Raw genomic sequence first — 16,415 nt, 5'->3', positions numbered from 1 at the left:
GAGTAATAGAGGCTTTAAGGCAGCGCTCATGGTAGTCACTCAGATGCTCTATAGCCTCCCTGTAGACTTTGACGTATTTGCAATATACTAGTTATATAATCTTGTCAGGGTGTTCTGTATTACGGACTCGTAGTCACTTGCTTGACTTTTCAGGGTGTCACCTTTTGGTCAGAAGATCGTTGGGGTTTTTTCTCGTTCGACTGGACTCCGATACATCCCTGCACAACTACCTGGGTACACGTACTCAAGCCAATCTTGGTGGCGCGGACTACTACAGCAGGGAACAAAAAGTTTCCGGTTAGAGCCACTTTTACACTAAAACTCACACTTTTAAAGTATTAATAATTAATTCTATACTAGTTTAAAAATTCTATATAAATTATATTTTATTCATCTTTACTTTATATTTAATATTTATATCCTTATATACTTTTACTAAGTTATCTCCTATTTTAATAGGTCTTTAAAGTAAAAGTTAGGATTTTTAAAAAATCTTTATCTACTATAAGCCCCTATAAGACTACTATAACTTTTTTTTCTAGTTTTTTTTTTACTTTAACTTCCTTTTTCTCTATTAATTAATAAAATATATAAAAAGTATATAAAGTATAATAAATAACTACTAAAGCTCTATTATAGATTTAAATTTTATTATATAGTTAATTTTTCTTAATTAACTATAAGCTATTAAAGTAGTAGTGTTTTAGTGTAAAAGTGGCCGTGACCGGAAACTTTTTGTGGGTGACTGTACCTAAAGGCACGGCCCCACTGGAGCTGCACCACGTCACGAGCTGTCGACACAGAGACAACCAGGATGCTCGATCTCATACTGCCAGCGTTCCGCGACAGCGACCGCGACCTCCCCTTTACCACTCAAAGACCACTCAAATATACGCATGGGCGTATTGGACTCGCTGTCAGCTTCTCGATAGCTGACCGTAATCATCATTGGGTGCAATGGTGCTCGTGGAGCATACTTTCGATGCGAAATGTCGGCAAACCCCCGTCAACCTCCCTGACAGGGACGGAGGAATGCCGCCAGTAAAGGCACAATTCTTCTACTCTTCCTCGGTACCGATTGATGACCCGCTTTCCGCGAGCTCGCACACGGCAACCACCGATTTCAAGAAATACAAGGAGCTACTGCGACCTTTCGGCCGAGGTGACAACAACGCGCTGGAAACAGCGTGGGTGTCTCTGTCTAACACTGAAAGTCGTAGTCGCCACGAGGCTCTGCGCTCCGGAAAGCCAAAGACTGGGTCAGTAGCCAACAAAGATGCAAGTTCGCGAGAGGAACTCGTGCAGAAAGCTGCTCAAAAGCACGGGAAAATTCATCTCGAAGTCAAGCACGACCAGAACCTCACAGCTCGCATCGCAGCCAGCACAAACGAGATGCGAGACACGCAAGAGGAGCTATGCTGCTCTGAGCTGCTAAATGAGATCAAAGAACAGCTCAAGCACACAACGTGCTCACTAGCGAGAGCTGTTGATCCGTTATTCCGTCCAGAGGCGATTGCCACAGATGTATCAGCATTGATACGCCGTCGTCAACTACAACAAGACAGCGAAGAATGTCCAATATTGAACTCACTTCAATCTGAATCTTCCAACAAGAATTCTAAAACCATCGATGTAGGCTCACTGTCTCAGCCTTCAACGCCGAAGCAGTTTTTTGTTGATGATATGAGAAGTTTTGGAAAGAGCCAGAGCAAGCGTTCCTCCTGGACGGGAGGTGAAACCAAATCTCGCATGCGAGCTGACTCTCAGCTATCCGATCATTCAAACAGAACGAATGAGATGCCTAGAAACTCGGCAACGCGCGATGGAATTACGGGGAACCCTTTCGCAAGAGTCAATGGCCCAGGAGCAGGGTCCGATCTTGTGACTCCTTCAATATCGCACGGTCAATCTCTGTCGAACGATTCACAGAAACTTCTGGCGCAGACGCGACCGGAAAGTCTTTCTGGCAAGCATCACGAAACTAAAGAACAACATGAATCGTACTACCCGCTCGCTACTGGATTCAAAACAGAGGAACTTCCAAAAGCACACATCACTGTTGGGATATCCAGACTGCATCTAGTTGACTTGCCTGATCTTCAAATGAAGCCAATTTACTGGTCACCGATCAACGATGTTGCAGTGGTGACCAGAGCAACATGGTTTTACAGGCAAGCAATATAAAACTCACTTTGACTTCTTGAAACAACTGTTTTAACAATCAAACAGGGACACAATGTTGCCCGTATCTACGGCAGTGGCTAACCAGTTAGAAGCTGGATATCAAGAAATGAAGCCTTGGACAGAGACTTGGAAGGAAGAATTGGCATGCGCCCTGGAAGTCGGAGCCGCAGGCGAAGAGAAAGTCTCATATCAGCTATGGCCCGAGCACAACCGTCCACTGAATGGTATCAACTCGTGTGATTCCGAGCCGATCATCTCATCTGACCTTTTCTGCGCAGCACGGTGCTTTCGGGGGGATGCCGCCGCAAATGGCTCCATATACTCGCTCAATATGGAGAAGCAGCTTCCCAACCGTCCCTTTGCCAGATATCAAGTCATATACAAAGATCGCAAGACGGCATTCCTATTGAAGCCTAATCTGGCACCATCTTCATACCACGGTAGATGTCCCGTTGCAAAGATACTGCGAGGGTTGACTGTAGGGCTGCCTGTCGTCCGTGGCTTTGATAGACGCTCCTGGAACAGGCTCCAGGGTCCCAAAAAAGCTGCTGTAACAGCAGAAGAGGTACCTGCGGTAAATGCCCAAGAAGAGATATCAAGCGAATGTCCTGCTTGTTCCGCCGAAAAGGATCGCGGGCAAATTACAGACCTTGTTCTAGTTGCCCACGGTATTGGACAAAAGATTGCAGAAAGGGTAGAAAGCTATCATTTTACGCATGCTATCAATAGTTTTCGAAGAGCTGTTAACATCGAGCTTGGGAACCCGACTATCCAGAACGTCCTTCGCGCAGATCAGAATGGCTTCATGATACTGCCACTCAACTGGAGAGTCGGGCTTTCATTTGATAGTGATGATGCGACGCCAACCGGAACCAAGGACACGACAGGGTCGTTCGACCTGAAAGACATTGAACCTAGCACGATACCCGCGGTTCGGAGCATGATCTCCGATGTCATGTTTGACATTCCATTTTACATGTCTCACCACAAAATAAAGATGATAACAGCTTTGGTACGCGAAGCTAATCGCGTTTATAGATTGTGGTGTCGAAACAATCCTGGGTTTTCTGATAAAGGCAGGGTTCACTTGATTGCGCATTCACTGGGTAGTGTCATGGCGGTCGACATTCTATCTCGGCAGCCTACGAGCGTGCCTCGGTTAAATCTCTGCACGCCAATTGCGCCCGACGATCAGCACTTCGAATTCAACACTACGAATCTGTTCTTGGCGGGAAGCCCGGCCGGCTTCTTTTTATTGCTGGAAAAAGGTGCGCTGATGCCCCGTTGTGGCCGAACAAAGGCTGGAGCGGATGACGGCGATGTAGTCGCCAAGAACGTGGTTGGGGAGGCTGGGACATTTGGGTGTCTGGCCGTGGATAACGTATACAATGTCTTGGCTAAAGAGGACCCGATTGCATATTTGTTGACCGGCGCAATTGACCCCTCCTACTCCTCGAGCCTTAAGGTCGCCTACGTACCAAGCGTCACACCCTCGCTGATAAGCACTGTCAGGGACGCCATCAGGCAGGTGGTGCCCGGTCTGAATCCGGAGCCAGATCCGCTTGCGATTGAGCCGCAAAGACCAACAACAGCTCGCATGCCCTCGCAGCTAGAGCTAGAGATTCACGATTTCACAAGAGAAGAAATTGCCGAGAAAAAGGCGTATCTGCTCAATGATAACGGTCAGATTGATTGGTTCCTACGTTCCTCTGGCGGACCTCTCGAGATTCAGTACTTGAACATGCTTAGTGCGCACACCAGTTATTGGACAAACCAAGACTTTATTCGCATGGTGTGCTTGGAAATTGGCCGGAAACCAGGCCGTAGCCACACGTTCCCGGCAATGAGGGCAGTCAAAAAAACGAAGCGAGACGGCAAGAAATAGTCTACACACTCTTCGCGAACGATTGTATCTTCATCCCCAATCGTGAGTTCAATTTACTTGAGCGATGGCTTCTTAGTTGATGTTGTGTCCGCTTTTTGCTCAACTGCAAACCCAAGAGACAGAGAAAACGAGACGACAAGTTTTCCTCCACCCTTGATACATTTTTCTATTACTACACGGCCTGAGCGAGTGGGTCACAAATTCTCCCAATGCCTGAAAAGAGGTTATACCTGTAGTATGTGCGTACACACAATGAAAAGTGTGGCGTGATGGTGCAAGATCTAGAAATTCTCGAGCTCCATCAAGTCTTGATCCAAATCGTCGTCGTCGAATTCGTAGTCCTTGTTATTGTCTTGCATAGCCGCCATTTGCGCCGCCTTAACTGCCGCCGCCTCTTCCGCCTTGCGCGCCTCTTCGCGATCCAGTGCGGCCTTGCGCTCTAGATCCTCGTAGCCCCAGGTACTGATGCCTTCTTGCTCCTTAGCGCGGAAGGGCTGTGCCATTGTCTTCAAGAAGCGCCGGGCGCTGCTTACAGCCATGTCCGTGCTCAGATTGACATCGACATCCATCAAGCCCTGATTGATCCACTTCGGCAGTTGTGGTCGCTTCTTCTGGAACCGTCTGTCGGCGAGGACCATGATTCCGTAGTCGTCCTTGCCTCGCAGGACGCGTCCTAGGCACTGAGCAGCATGCCGCATGGCATCAAAGGATAAGAAATCGTTCTCTTTGATGCGGTATGTCTCTCGCAAAAATTCCAGCCTTGCCTTGAGGATTCGCGATTCCGTGTACTGAAAAGGTACCCCAATACACAAAACTGTGCGACCGTATTGATGATCAAAATCGATACCTTCTGATACTTTGCCACGAGCGACACAGAGCAGAATGGCGCCGCGACCGTTGCAGCAAGCTGTTCGGTAAGTCTCCAAAGCCAAGGACGTCTCTTGTGCGTCGGGCGTCTCAACCAAGATCAATTTGTATTTCCATACCTCGTCAAGAATGCCCATTCCCTGCCACATACTAATGATGGATTCCATGTATAGATATGAAGGGAAAAAGACAACCAAGCCATCTGGTGTAATCTTGGCGAACTCTGTCAGCAAGTTTCCGTAATTCCGCACTACACTGGGCTCATTGCGAACTTGAAAGCTGGTTGAAATGGAAGCTTGATCGCTTCCTCTCGTCACAATCATTGGCAAGAAGGAGCGGCGGGCAAGAGTCATACTGTAGGATTCTTGGATAACAGTTGAGAAATCGAGCATTTTTGGATACATCTCCAGAGGCGAGATGGTTCCAGAGGTGATGATGACGGAGTAAAAACGATCGAAGACTGGCCGAATGGCGATTGCCGCATCCAGGCAAGTGAAGTGGAGGATCGGATTGGGGACTTCGGCTGTATCTGATTCGTATGGCTCCAAGATCAATAAGAAGCCCTTATCGTAGGTGGCAACAAGTGTGGCGAATGTCGCGACCTCTTGTAGAGGTTGATAGTCATCGATATTGGTGAGCTCCAGTGTTCTGACGAGTGAAGTTAAACGCTCTGCACAGAAACCCAAAGGCTTCTTTTCGATAAATGTGTGCTCTTTCAGGTGCGCAAGAAAGGACGGGGGCGTCTCTGAGATGACCTGACGGACTTTCATACGTGTCTATCTTCTAGTTAGAATTACGACGCGAATGCGAAACAGGGGCGCCTGCCTTCAGATATTCGATGAATCGCTGCAAGAATGACACGAAGTGTTCTGCTCTGCGAATATTTCCTGGGACGGCTTCTCTCAAGAGTTCCTCAGGAAGCACTAAAAACTATCGGTGAGCTTGTCTGCCTTGAAGGGATCCGAAGTGCCGTAATATTACCTGGGTTTGCCATAAAGGCATCCTCCTGCCTAGCTTCATCGGCCTCTCTGAGGCCCTGAACCAGCTTTTCATATTCATTTTGCAACTGCTCTTGATCCGTTTCGCGCATGTCTGCAATTTTTTGCTTGAGATTTTGAGCCCCCCGTGTCGCACGTCGTAATGAATCTTCCGTGATATCAGTACTCAGTGACTCGATACATACATTGTCGATGTTATGTGCTTCATCGAACACGACAATGCAGTCCTTGGAAAAGTCTTTGGTGACACGTTCTGCGATCTTGGGGTCTAAGAGGTAATGGTAGGAGAATATGACAACGTTGCAGTATTGCATCTGAAATAATACAATTAATGTATGCATGTAGTTTGAATTGTGGTTGAATCACGTACCATGCGACGCGCGGTGAAGTACGGGCACTGTTTGTGCTCCTCCCCGTAGCGCAAAATGCCGTCAAAAGTCCAAACACCATTCGGAATAAGGTTGTGGGATTCGAGCAGATCGAGATTCTGTTATAACTCGTGAGCGAAGAAACAAGATGATCTGCGAGCAAGCGAGAAACGTACGTCATGATAGACGCACAGGTCCACGTTTTCGCCGCGTTCCTTCTTCTCCTTGACAAAGCCTGCTGTCAAGCTTCGACATCGAGCGTCAACAACGGACCCGCTCTTTTCACGCTTGACAGAAGGGTGAAGACACAAGTTCTTTCGGCTCGTTAGACCAAGACCACGAAAGTCTTCTTCATGTCCCAACTGTTCAGTGCGGTACTTCATCAAAGCCTCCAACTCCATCAGCGCCTTTTCGATTTCGGACATGGTACCTGTGAATGATCTATAAGTAAACTAACAATTCTGAATCCTTGATAAGTTACGGGCACGAACGAGAGCAGTAGATGAGCTTGCGCTTCTCCGGCATAGATTGTTGATAAGCGACGATTAGAGACAGTAGCGAAACCGTCTTTCCCGTGCCCGAAGGCATTTCGAGTACACAGTGGCCCCCTGCATCAAGAGTCTCTGTGGGGTCAAAGTCAGTCAAAAGAGTTGTACATGATGGGTAGGCAGATAGGTGAAAGCTGGACTGGCCGTGACGAAGCGTGAGGAGAGCATACTTTTCAAATCACACATGTACCTTGTGTTAGGCACAGTGTTAGTGCATTAGGCAAATGACTGGCCGTACAGGAGTTTAACGTACGAATACTGCTCTAGAATTAACACGCCAGGTCAGCGCACAAGGTAACGCATGGTGAAGCGAGCTCGACAAACCAGGGTAAATTCTCGGGTAGGGAAAGAGAACGGGAAGGTCCCTAAATTGGTTAATTGATCAAGGTAAACAGAGGTAGTGATGAAGTAGAGATATACCCAATGTAGAACTTCATTTTATAGTATTGACCGCAGAATGCGGATCTGAGTCGAATCGTAGCGGCGTAAGTTGTTCAAGAATCAGGCTTGACATTGCGGGACGTGAAGCCTATCAGCAGGCAGAACGCCAGAGGTCGCGAAATCACGTGATTATGGCCGCAATATGCGAGTGTGCAACGCAGCGCTGGAAATCTTTGTTGCTGGAGTGAATGATGCTGACCATTTGAAGTTTGCCCGTGGGAGCAACACAATATAACTTGCAACGTCATTATTGAACGTTGATGGTGGACCAATGGTTCCTCGAAGGCAATGGGGCTTTTACCAATCCGCGGCAAGGTGCACAGACAAAGCTGGGTCTCTGTACCTCATGATCTGGTTGGCCTGCAGCTTGCGCCAAGTGCAGCACAACCGGGCTTGAGCTTTTAAAACGTTGACGTTGCCTAAATTCAATACCTGACTACGCGCGCGAGGGGTGTTTTTAACATAGCAATAATCCGCTATCACGTAGAAAATATCTTTTTACTATCTAGTAGGTGTAAAGATAACTATCAAGATTATAATTACATAAATAGCACTATTAGAAAGCCCTATTTTTCCTAATTATGTTAAACCTACTTTTATCTTTACTAGACTAAAATTAGTTAAGTTATAGTTAAATATTATTTCTAACCTATAATTATTAAATCTTTATTATTTTTAGTTAAAATATATAATATTATTAAACTTAAATAAAGATCTAGATTTAAATAGACCTCTAGGTTAATTATTTATATAAAAGAGGCATTTCTTATAAAAATTAACTACTAAAAGAAAATAATTATATTCTTTATCTTACTATTAACCTATTATCTTATCTACTTCCTATATTATACTACCTTCTACTTTATAATAACCTTCTATACCTTAATAGTAAATCTATTTGAGTATCTAATATATATAAGAGTTAATATACATTTATTCTAATTTATTTAAATAATTAAATAATATTATTAGATAAATTAGAAAATATTATAAATAAGAAATACCTCTTATTTATATAAGTATATATAATTAAAAATTTTTTATTATGATATATTATTATTATTATAGACTAGCTCTAGGCCTTTATAAATAAATATTATAATTATTAATAATTCTTATAAAGAGAAAAAGAAAAAAGAAGAAAAAAAAGTTATAATAATATTATTATTATAATATAAGCTTTATAAGCTTACTTTAACTCTTTATTAGCTTTAAGTTAAATATAAAAAAGATAAACTACAAAGTCCAAGTCTTAATATCTCTCTCTCCTTTTAGTTATTTATTAATACTTAATATTATTTATTTATACTTGATATTAATTATTTTTCTTTTTTATTTTAATTATCTAATCTTTACTTTTTATTAAAATAAAAAGCTATACTAGCTTTTACTATAAATAGTAATAAGTTAGTAATAATATTATAAAGTAAAATGGGTTTGTCTTTAAAAACATTAGTTTTTCTTATTTTTTTAAAAGTAAAAGTATTAAAAAAACTCTTTAAGTTAACTAAGGTAATTTAATAATAATAATAATTATATCTTATAAAGTTAAAAGTAGGTAAAAAAGGTAAATTTTATTTATAAAATACTATTATAAGTTTTAATTTAAATATTATAAATTAAGTAAACTTTATATATATTTTCTAAAGATTAACCCTTATACTTTAACTACTAAAGAATTAAATTACTATTTTTATAAAATTATGTTAGGTACTAGCCTTTATAGTATTAGTAGTTTAAAAGTAGGTATTTTAATGGGATTTAGGGTCGTGAGCGGAATTACTTACGACCCACTGTATCGCGCACTAAACTTCGTCTACTACACCAGCTAGGTAGGTAGGTAGGTACCTAGGTATGTACCTACACACACCATCGGCGAGTGAGCCGGCCCATATTCCATCATCCCAGGCTTGCCGCCATAATGCTCTGGAGACTGGGGGAAGGGGGCCTCCGGCAGTCGGTGGCTGAGTTATCATCCAATCCACACCGTTGAACAGCCGTGCAGCCCAACTTTTGTCGGGTCTTGTCTTGTGTCTCCTCAACTTGACCTTACCGCTGGCGGCGTCCCTCCAAGCCTCCAAAAAACAAAAACACGGCCGCCGTTTGTGCAACCCTTACATCTCACCCTATCTTTATCCTCTCCTTCTCTCCTCCCCCGCTTTCATTGTCGAGGCTTTCACAGCCATCTCTGACTTCTCTTGTCGCCTGCCGTCGCTAATACCAATCTCTCTACATCTGATATTGGCCCTCCCAACATAGCTACCGCTCTTTCCGCGCCAGTAAAACCAGCCTCGCCAAATTCTAGCCTGCTGCCGTTTGACGGCCTCAGCCTACACTCTGGCACTGGTCGTCATCTTCCAGCTAGAGCTGCGGTCTCGCCTTTTCTTTTTCGCTTGCCGTACGCTTTTTTTATCGAATTGGTGGCGCCGAGCTTCCAGTGTATGCAATGTAAGGCATAGCGCGTGTTCTCGACCCATTATTGCAGCATTATCAGCCGCTCCTCCAAGCAACTATATATGCTAACAAACCCCCAGTCACCGTCGCGCAATCTTGAGTATCCCCAAAGGTTGCCAGGCGAATTCACAAATACCGGGCATGTTTCGCGCTAGCGAATCATATTTATCGTGTATGACGCCCCCCCGCGGAATATTGTTCATCTAGTTGACCCACATCATCAGACCTCGACTGCTAGTATTAAACGACCTGGCAGCTATTCAATCATACCGTCCTACCCTTATTCAATCAACTCAAAATAGGACAGATGGCCACTCTTGCTGTGCCCAGACCTATTCCTTCTCACCGCCCTTCCTCCACAATCGATGTTGACGCCGACAACATCACGCCACCACTCTCTCTTGAATCGTCTGCGCCGTCCGGCCCGCCACAGCATACTGCTTTGCCAAACAAGCATATTCCGGTGTGTCCGACAGGGCCTGCTAAATTTACTGACTTAGTTACACCTCCGCCCTCTCCAGGGGGCGCGCAAGAGTTCCGCCAAACATCGCTTTTATACCCTCCGAAAACTTATGCCAAGACCGTGGCCGGAACACTAGCGATATATGAGATTGTTGCATCGCAGGTTGCTGAAGCCTTGCACTACGCGGCTAGCCAGTCGCTCCCTGCCGCGTCTTGCGTCTTTCCATGGCTACACGGATTGCATCCCCTCAACCACCTGCAGCAGACGTTCTTCACAGGTCGTCGAGGATCACTTCTCAAACCTCCCACCGGCTTTCGAGCTGTCACCCTCGTCAAAGCCGATGGAAATCTTGCCAACAGTCGCCTCAAGGGCGCTATTGGTCCCGAAGAAATTATGAAAAACAGCCCTACAGCTGAGTTCGTAGATCCGGACCCTACGGACGGCTTTTCCGTGCGAAACTTCCAAATTCAGGCCGCCAAAATTGCTCTAGTTTCTGATATTATCGTTTATGGCGATGACGTTCCTCAAACCAGGCGAATGGCTTGGGACATCGCTGCTGCGCAGAAGAGGTGGCGAGAGCAGAACGACATCCACGCAGATGGCATCCAAGATTATAATTGCTTTGTTTGTGTCTGTCCATTTTCGGACTTTGAGCGGCAACATGGCGATCTTGTCGCTGTAGATGCCGCGGGTTGCCTGACTGGTCAAGTCTTGGATTTGGTTCGCCAGGAAAGAAGAGAAATGTGGGACATGACACTCGCATCCGAGATATCACACAATGTTTACATGGGACCGACTCCGGAACCAGGAAGTATTGAGGAGCAGCGTTTCGACATATTAATTGAATGCAGCGATCTCGGTAAAATGAACCCCGAGTCGCTAAAGCAGGTGGCCAAATGCCCCTTGGAAAAGGAGCCCGAGGTCTTCCACGAGTTTCCGTCCTCGGGAAGCATACTTCCTCCCACTTACTCGCAGACAGAAGCTGATGGCATCTTGAACACTTGCAAATGGTTGTATCACATTTCGCATGGGATACTCCCGGACTGTGAAGATATTGGAGATCTTCAATTCAAAGACAGGGCTGCAGAGATGTGTTTCGACGAAAAGAGGGGCGGCAGCAACACTCGAGCTCGCAAGATCTTAATACATTGTGCCGATGGCTACACCGAATCAAGTATGCTAGGAATAGCATATTTCAGCTATAGCTCCGGGCTCACTGTGCCAAATGCATGGCTGAATCTCCACACAACAAAACTGCGCAACTTCTTCGCCTATCCCACAGATGTTGCCCTCCTGAAAGCTATATCTCCACGCCTCCTTTGCGAGTCACCAAAGTGCGAGAAAGAAAACACCAACGATCTTATGGAACTAGTCAAGAATGAACCCGGTTGGTTTTGCAGCCTGGATGGCTCACTGCCTAGCCGTATCCTTGATTACCTTTACCTTGGGAATCTTGGACATGCCAACAACCCGGCCCTGTTGCGAGAAATGGGAATTGGGCAAATCTTGTCTGTTGGTGAGAATGCTTCTTGGCGCGAAGGAGACTTGGAATCCTGGGGAGAGGAAAACGTTTGCATCGTTCAAGGAGTGCAAGACAATGGCATTGACCCACTAACGGACGAATTCAAAAAGTGCTTCGAGTTTATCGGTAAGAATGGAAAACATCAATTGAATTCCCCTCGTTCATCACATCGCCTGACCAATCGCTCATTGTAGACCGGGGGAAACGACTCGGGACCGCCACTCTGGTTCATTGCCGCGTCGGCGTTTCGCGAAGCGCGACCATCTGCATTGCCGAGGTTATGCGTGCCCTTAGGCTCTCGTTTCCACGAGCATATTGCTTTGTGAGAGCTCGCCGATTGAACGTCATTATTCAGCCGCACCTACGGTTTGTATACGAGCTCCTACAGTGGGAGCAAGCCATCTTGCAGACCGACGAAGGCACAGGAACGTTTACACGAGAACTCGAATGGGCAGAAATTGCGCGAGAAATTGCGTTGATGAATAAGCCATATTCACGGTAAAGGGGAGAAGAGGAGAAAGAACACGACGTTTTGTCACCTATACTATGAGTCATCGTCATGGGCGAAAACAACATCTGCATAGCACATGGCGAATGAAGCTTTTGTTCCGGCGTCCGGCATGTTTCGTTGGGAACATTGGTATGCCTCTTACAAGATAATTTTCACGAGAAAATTCTATTCATGGGTTACGATGGACATGAGATTCCTTTGTCGTCACGATGAAACGACTGCAATACCTGAGTAAAGGTAACATGGGTATGTTCTATTCATGCTGGATTGGATGCTTTCGTGGACCTGGCTGACATACCATTGCAGCATGATATAGGATATCTTAGGCACATATGTATAGCACTGAGGTTGCTGTATTCGATGCATTTCAATACTTAATGATTGCCCTACTTTGAAAGGCCCGCCTAGGCTGTGGCAGCGCAGGCAAGCTGTCCAAGGATGAAATTGACTGTTTGATTGAAGTGTGCCGTAACCTTTGCGTAAAGTATATGAAATCGGGCAAAGCAAGTACAAAAGCTTCCTTTAAGCTACCTTTTAGGAGGGAAGGAGGCGGGAAAGGGGAAATGGGGAACGTAGGTCTTGGAAAGACCCGTGGTGTATATGTGACGAGATGAGGTAGTCGATGGATAGACAGCCACGTTCGAGGAAATAAAGTCCAGCATGCGCGTATCTTGGACAGTAAGGTTACGTGCTCTGATTCCTTCTGTCCTTCCCCGCTTCAGACGCCGTAGGGCGAAACGTCAATCTTGTCGTCTCCTTGGAGAACACTGCAGTCACAATTCGTTAGCGGAGGGTATCGTAAAATGCACGAAGTCGCGGTGGCGGAAGCGACTCACGAGAATTGTTTGACGAGATAACCCTCTCCACCATCCTCCATATCAATATTATAGACGTAGAATCCGCCGTCGCTAGTTACCACCATGACCTGAGGGCTACTACTGCTCATGGCAACGACGCTACGTAAAGGGCCGTTAGGCGAGCCGCCTGTGTAGCGCAAATTATTCGGCGAGGCCATTGATTTGGGAATCTTGATGAAAGCAAAGTCTCTCATGGGCTCCCACATCTCGGTGACCGACTGCGGAAGATAGGTGCCCATGACGCCTGCGACACCTCGCCCCATAATTTGAGATGATCGACGGAGCATATTGCTGAATGAACCACTTTGTCTTCGATTTATAGTCTTGCCAGGATTGTCAGATAGCTCTGCCACCTCACTTCTCGGTGACTCGGCGGCACTGTCGCCTGCAGACCACCCCTCATCGTGTGGTCTGGCACGCGACCAGCGATCTCGTCTTGGAGACCCATGGGGCTCAATAGACGTACCCGCTAAAGTACTGTCACCTGGAGGTTCTCCCAGACGGAATATATGGACGGTATCAGAAGTTGAGGAAACACAGAGTAGCGTGGAACTCAAGTTGAAGGACATGCTGTAGATGGTTGATGGGTATGTGCCGCGCCGGAACTGATACAGTTTCTGGCCACGAGGGACAGAAAACACTCGAATGATTGTGCCAGTCTCACTAGCTGTCGCGAGCAAGGTTCCATCGTTGTTGAGGCATATACTACATAGCGGCGAGCGATGCGCCTCAACCACATTAACAGCTTTCAAAGTGAGAGTATCGAACACGAGAACATCGCCTGCAGTCGGGGCTACATATGTCGATTGAGGTGGCGCATGAGAAGGTCTTCTGACATCGGAATCTTCTCGTGGTTTCGGTAGCGGATAGGCGATGAAGCAATTCTCGGATGAGGGCGATAGGGCGCAGATGGCTGACGGATTGGGGGATGTGGGTATGGTGTAGATGAGACTCATGTTGCTGATATCGTAGAGATAAATCTCCTCCTCGAGTACGACAGCAAGGCGTTTCCGATTGAGACGCACTGCGAGAACGGCAGAAGGGAATGTGAGCTCGCAAATAACCGAAGCTCTCTGTGATAGCGCAGAGTCAGCAATGAGCGCAGGTAAACGTGACGGTTCGGTAACAGACCTTGGTGTTTTGTATAACCAAATGGCGCGGAGATAGAATCAAGGCGACAAGAGACGTAGAGAACAGCATCTCAATGATTGCAATATTGCCATCGTCGCTGCTAAAAATGCGAGAGAATGGGTCGGTGTGGTAGATTTGGAAGCCTTTTGAGGTACCTGCGAGCGGTCAGTCCGACGCATCGTCATGCAACAAAGCTATTGAGAACACAGCTGCAAGATAAGACGAAGGCCACATACCAACAGCAAGACAGCTGTAGTCCTGATTGAAGGTGATGAAGTTGAGCGCCGGGCTCGCCATCATGGACGGCCCTCGGCGACAACGGTATTGCGCAAGGCGGCTGGAGGGTGGATACGCGCGGTTGTAACTGCGTTGCGGTTTGGAGTCTTCGAGATGCTGCAGAATGGTGACAAGTCGGCGCGGAGGCGGGCTGTAGTAACGTTCAAGGATGGAACACAATGCAGCCGAATGACGGAGAAATGCACACTTGGTAACTTGTTTTGAAGTTGGGATGCTTGAGCTGCTACAAGGAAGCTCGGTGGTGGCGGCGCCGCGATAATGATAGGTGGTTTACCAGGTGTGGGGTTTGCAGGTGAGGGGAACATCACAGCGCAGCCATTCCAGGCAAACAACAGCTAGAGAGTGGCGGCGAAAAGCACAACAAGAAAACTGTCTTATTCTCTTAAGCGCACAAAGACACCAAAAAACTCTAATCTACTTAACACATAAACGTCAACTTCTTATTACAGTGTTGCGTACTGACTAATGCAGAGCAGGTATCCGCGGCCAGACGTGTTGTGGCTCCTATGCCCTTTCTAGCCAGAACTAGCCTCAACCTTGAACGCCGCCTCGGAGAACAATTAGCAGGTCTTGGTCAGAGACGACCAGCACGTCGGCATCGGCAACAGCGCGTAGAGCATTGACCTAGAAGAGTTTTGACTTCTTCTAGGCAATGATCTGTAGCGCTACTTCAACCGCGATTTTGTAATTCACTGCCTCGCTGCACGTCAGCATCATGCGGTGACGAAGTCGTGTCGAGTGGGTAAAACGCCTGCCACGATGCTCGACGACAAAGTCGTCACGCACCACGCTAACACTAACGACGCCAAAAAAGTTGTTCGAAGCGGCCCGATGAGTGCGACCAGTTTGAGTGAGTCGTAAAGATCAGAATAGAAGTCGCGATAGACTATGATGCTCAAGAGAGAGGGCATGGAATCGCGGTATAGTCCTACGACGCGTCAGAGGCAGCGTCTTGCGATATACAGTAGGTTAGAAGTAATTCCGCTCGTGACCCTAAATTCCACTAAAATACCCACTTTTAAGCTATAATTTTAATAAATTCTTATTTTATATTAATTATATAATAAATATCTAAAAATAAAGAAATAGCTAAAGTAATCAAAAATATCTATATCTTTATTTATTTTAATAAGTTAATTTAATTACTTAATAAAGTTAAAAAAGTTAAAAAAGTATATTTAACTAGTAAAATTATTTCTTAAGTTTTTATATAAATATATCAATTTATTAAAACTTTAAAGAAATTTTCTAAAAAGAACTTTATATACTTTAACTATTAAAGAATTTAATTATAATTATTAAAAACTAAATTTAGGTATTAGCTCTTATAGTATTAGTATTTTAAAAGTAGGTATTTTAGTGGGGTTTTAGGTTATGAGCGGAATTACTTGAATGTACCGCATATCCACAATGATGTCGCTGAATCAATGCCGCCTCTCTGTGGCATCGTTGGTAAGTACGTTTGTACAGTCGAATGAAATGGAAAAAGAGAGGGCTAGTCTATCGCCTTGGAAATAACAGAGCAGGCACTAGCCACTGCATACTGTTTGTTTATGCTGTAATCCTTCATCTACAGTGGCTACCTAAAAGTAACGTGAAAAAAAAAAGATATACTACCCTAGAGAGAAAAAAATAACTTTAAAGAGCTATAACTAATAAAAGATAAATAATATAAAAAGACTATTTAAAGAATATAAATCTATAATCTTTAAATATTTATATTATATAAATTAATAAATATATAAATATAAAAAAGAATATTAAATTATAAAACTAATTATATTTTTCTAAAATATCCTATTCTAATATATTAAAGATATATATTTAATTATATAATAAACTTTAAATTATAAATAAAATATCTTTTTATATAATTATTAGATTAAAAC

General features: G+C 45.0%; 5 protein-coding genes across 5 annotated transcripts; 3 read left to right on the top strand and 2 right to left on the bottom strand.

Moving 5' to 3' along the window:
- Positions 1–957: 957 nt before the first annotated feature.
- Positions 958–4,069, top strand: BBA_10032 (DDHD domain-containing protein; the record flags this gene model as incomplete). Its single annotated transcript, XM_008605129.1, has 2 exons — positions 958–2,162; positions 2,230–4,069. The coding sequence occupies 2 exons, from the start codon at positions 958–960 to the stop codon at positions 4,067–4,069; spliced, it is 3,045 nt and encodes a 1,014-aa protein (XP_008603351.1).
- Positions 4,070–4,350: 281 nt separating this feature from the next.
- Positions 4,351–6,890, bottom strand: BBA_10031 (DNA repair helicase RAD3; the record flags this gene model as incomplete). Its single annotated transcript, XM_008605128.1, has 6 exons — positions 4,351–5,691; positions 5,750–5,859; positions 5,918–6,248; positions 6,305–6,421; positions 6,479–6,732; positions 6,794–6,890. The coding sequence occupies 6 exons, from the start codon at positions 6,888–6,890 to the stop codon at positions 4,351–4,353; spliced, it is 2,250 nt and encodes a 749-aa protein (XP_008603350.1).
- A 3,162-nt stretch (positions 6,891–10,052) lies between these two features.
- On the top strand, positions 10,053–12,232 carry BBA_10030 (dual specificity phosphatase; the record flags this gene model as incomplete). Its single annotated transcript, XM_008605127.1, has 2 exons — positions 10,053–11,856; positions 11,925–12,232. 2 exons carry the CDS (start codon positions 10,053–10,055, stop codon positions 12,230–12,232), a joined length of 2,112 nt encoding a protein of 703 aa, XP_008603349.1.
- Positions 12,233–12,959: 727 nt separating this feature from the next.
- BBA_10029 (protein-vacuolar targeting protein Atg18) lies at positions 12,960–14,831 on the bottom strand (the record flags this gene model as incomplete). The annotated part of the gene is made up of 5 exons (XM_008605126.1): positions 12,960–13,008; positions 13,078–14,171; positions 14,230–14,384; positions 14,466–14,656; positions 14,722–14,831. The coding sequence occupies 5 exons, from the start codon at positions 14,829–14,831 to the stop codon at positions 12,960–12,962; spliced, it is 1,599 nt and encodes a 532-aa protein (XP_008603348.1).
- Positions 14,832–15,285: 454 nt separating this feature from the next.
- Positions 15,286–16,290, top strand: BBA_10028 (uncharacterized protein; the record flags this gene model as incomplete). Its single annotated transcript, XM_008605125.1, has 6 exons — positions 15,286–15,376; positions 15,616–15,620; positions 15,691–15,698; positions 15,849–15,856; positions 15,898–15,978; positions 16,283–16,290. The coding sequence occupies 6 exons, from the start codon at positions 15,286–15,288 to the stop codon at positions 16,288–16,290; spliced, it is 201 nt and encodes a 66-aa protein (XP_008603347.1).
- Between the last annotated feature and the right edge of the window lie 125 nt (positions 16,291–16,415).

The sequence above is a fragment of the Beauveria bassiana genome, assembly GCF_000280675.1.
Source record: "Beauveria bassiana ARSEF 2860 unplaced genomic scaffold BBA_S00082, whole genome shotgun sequence".
In the NCBI taxonomy this organism is placed as follows: Eukaryota; Fungi; Ascomycota; class Sordariomycetes; order Hypocreales; family Cordycipitaceae; genus Beauveria; species Beauveria bassiana.
Note: the sequence above shows the minus strand (reverse complement) of the source record. Positions and strands in the feature narration are given on the sequence as shown.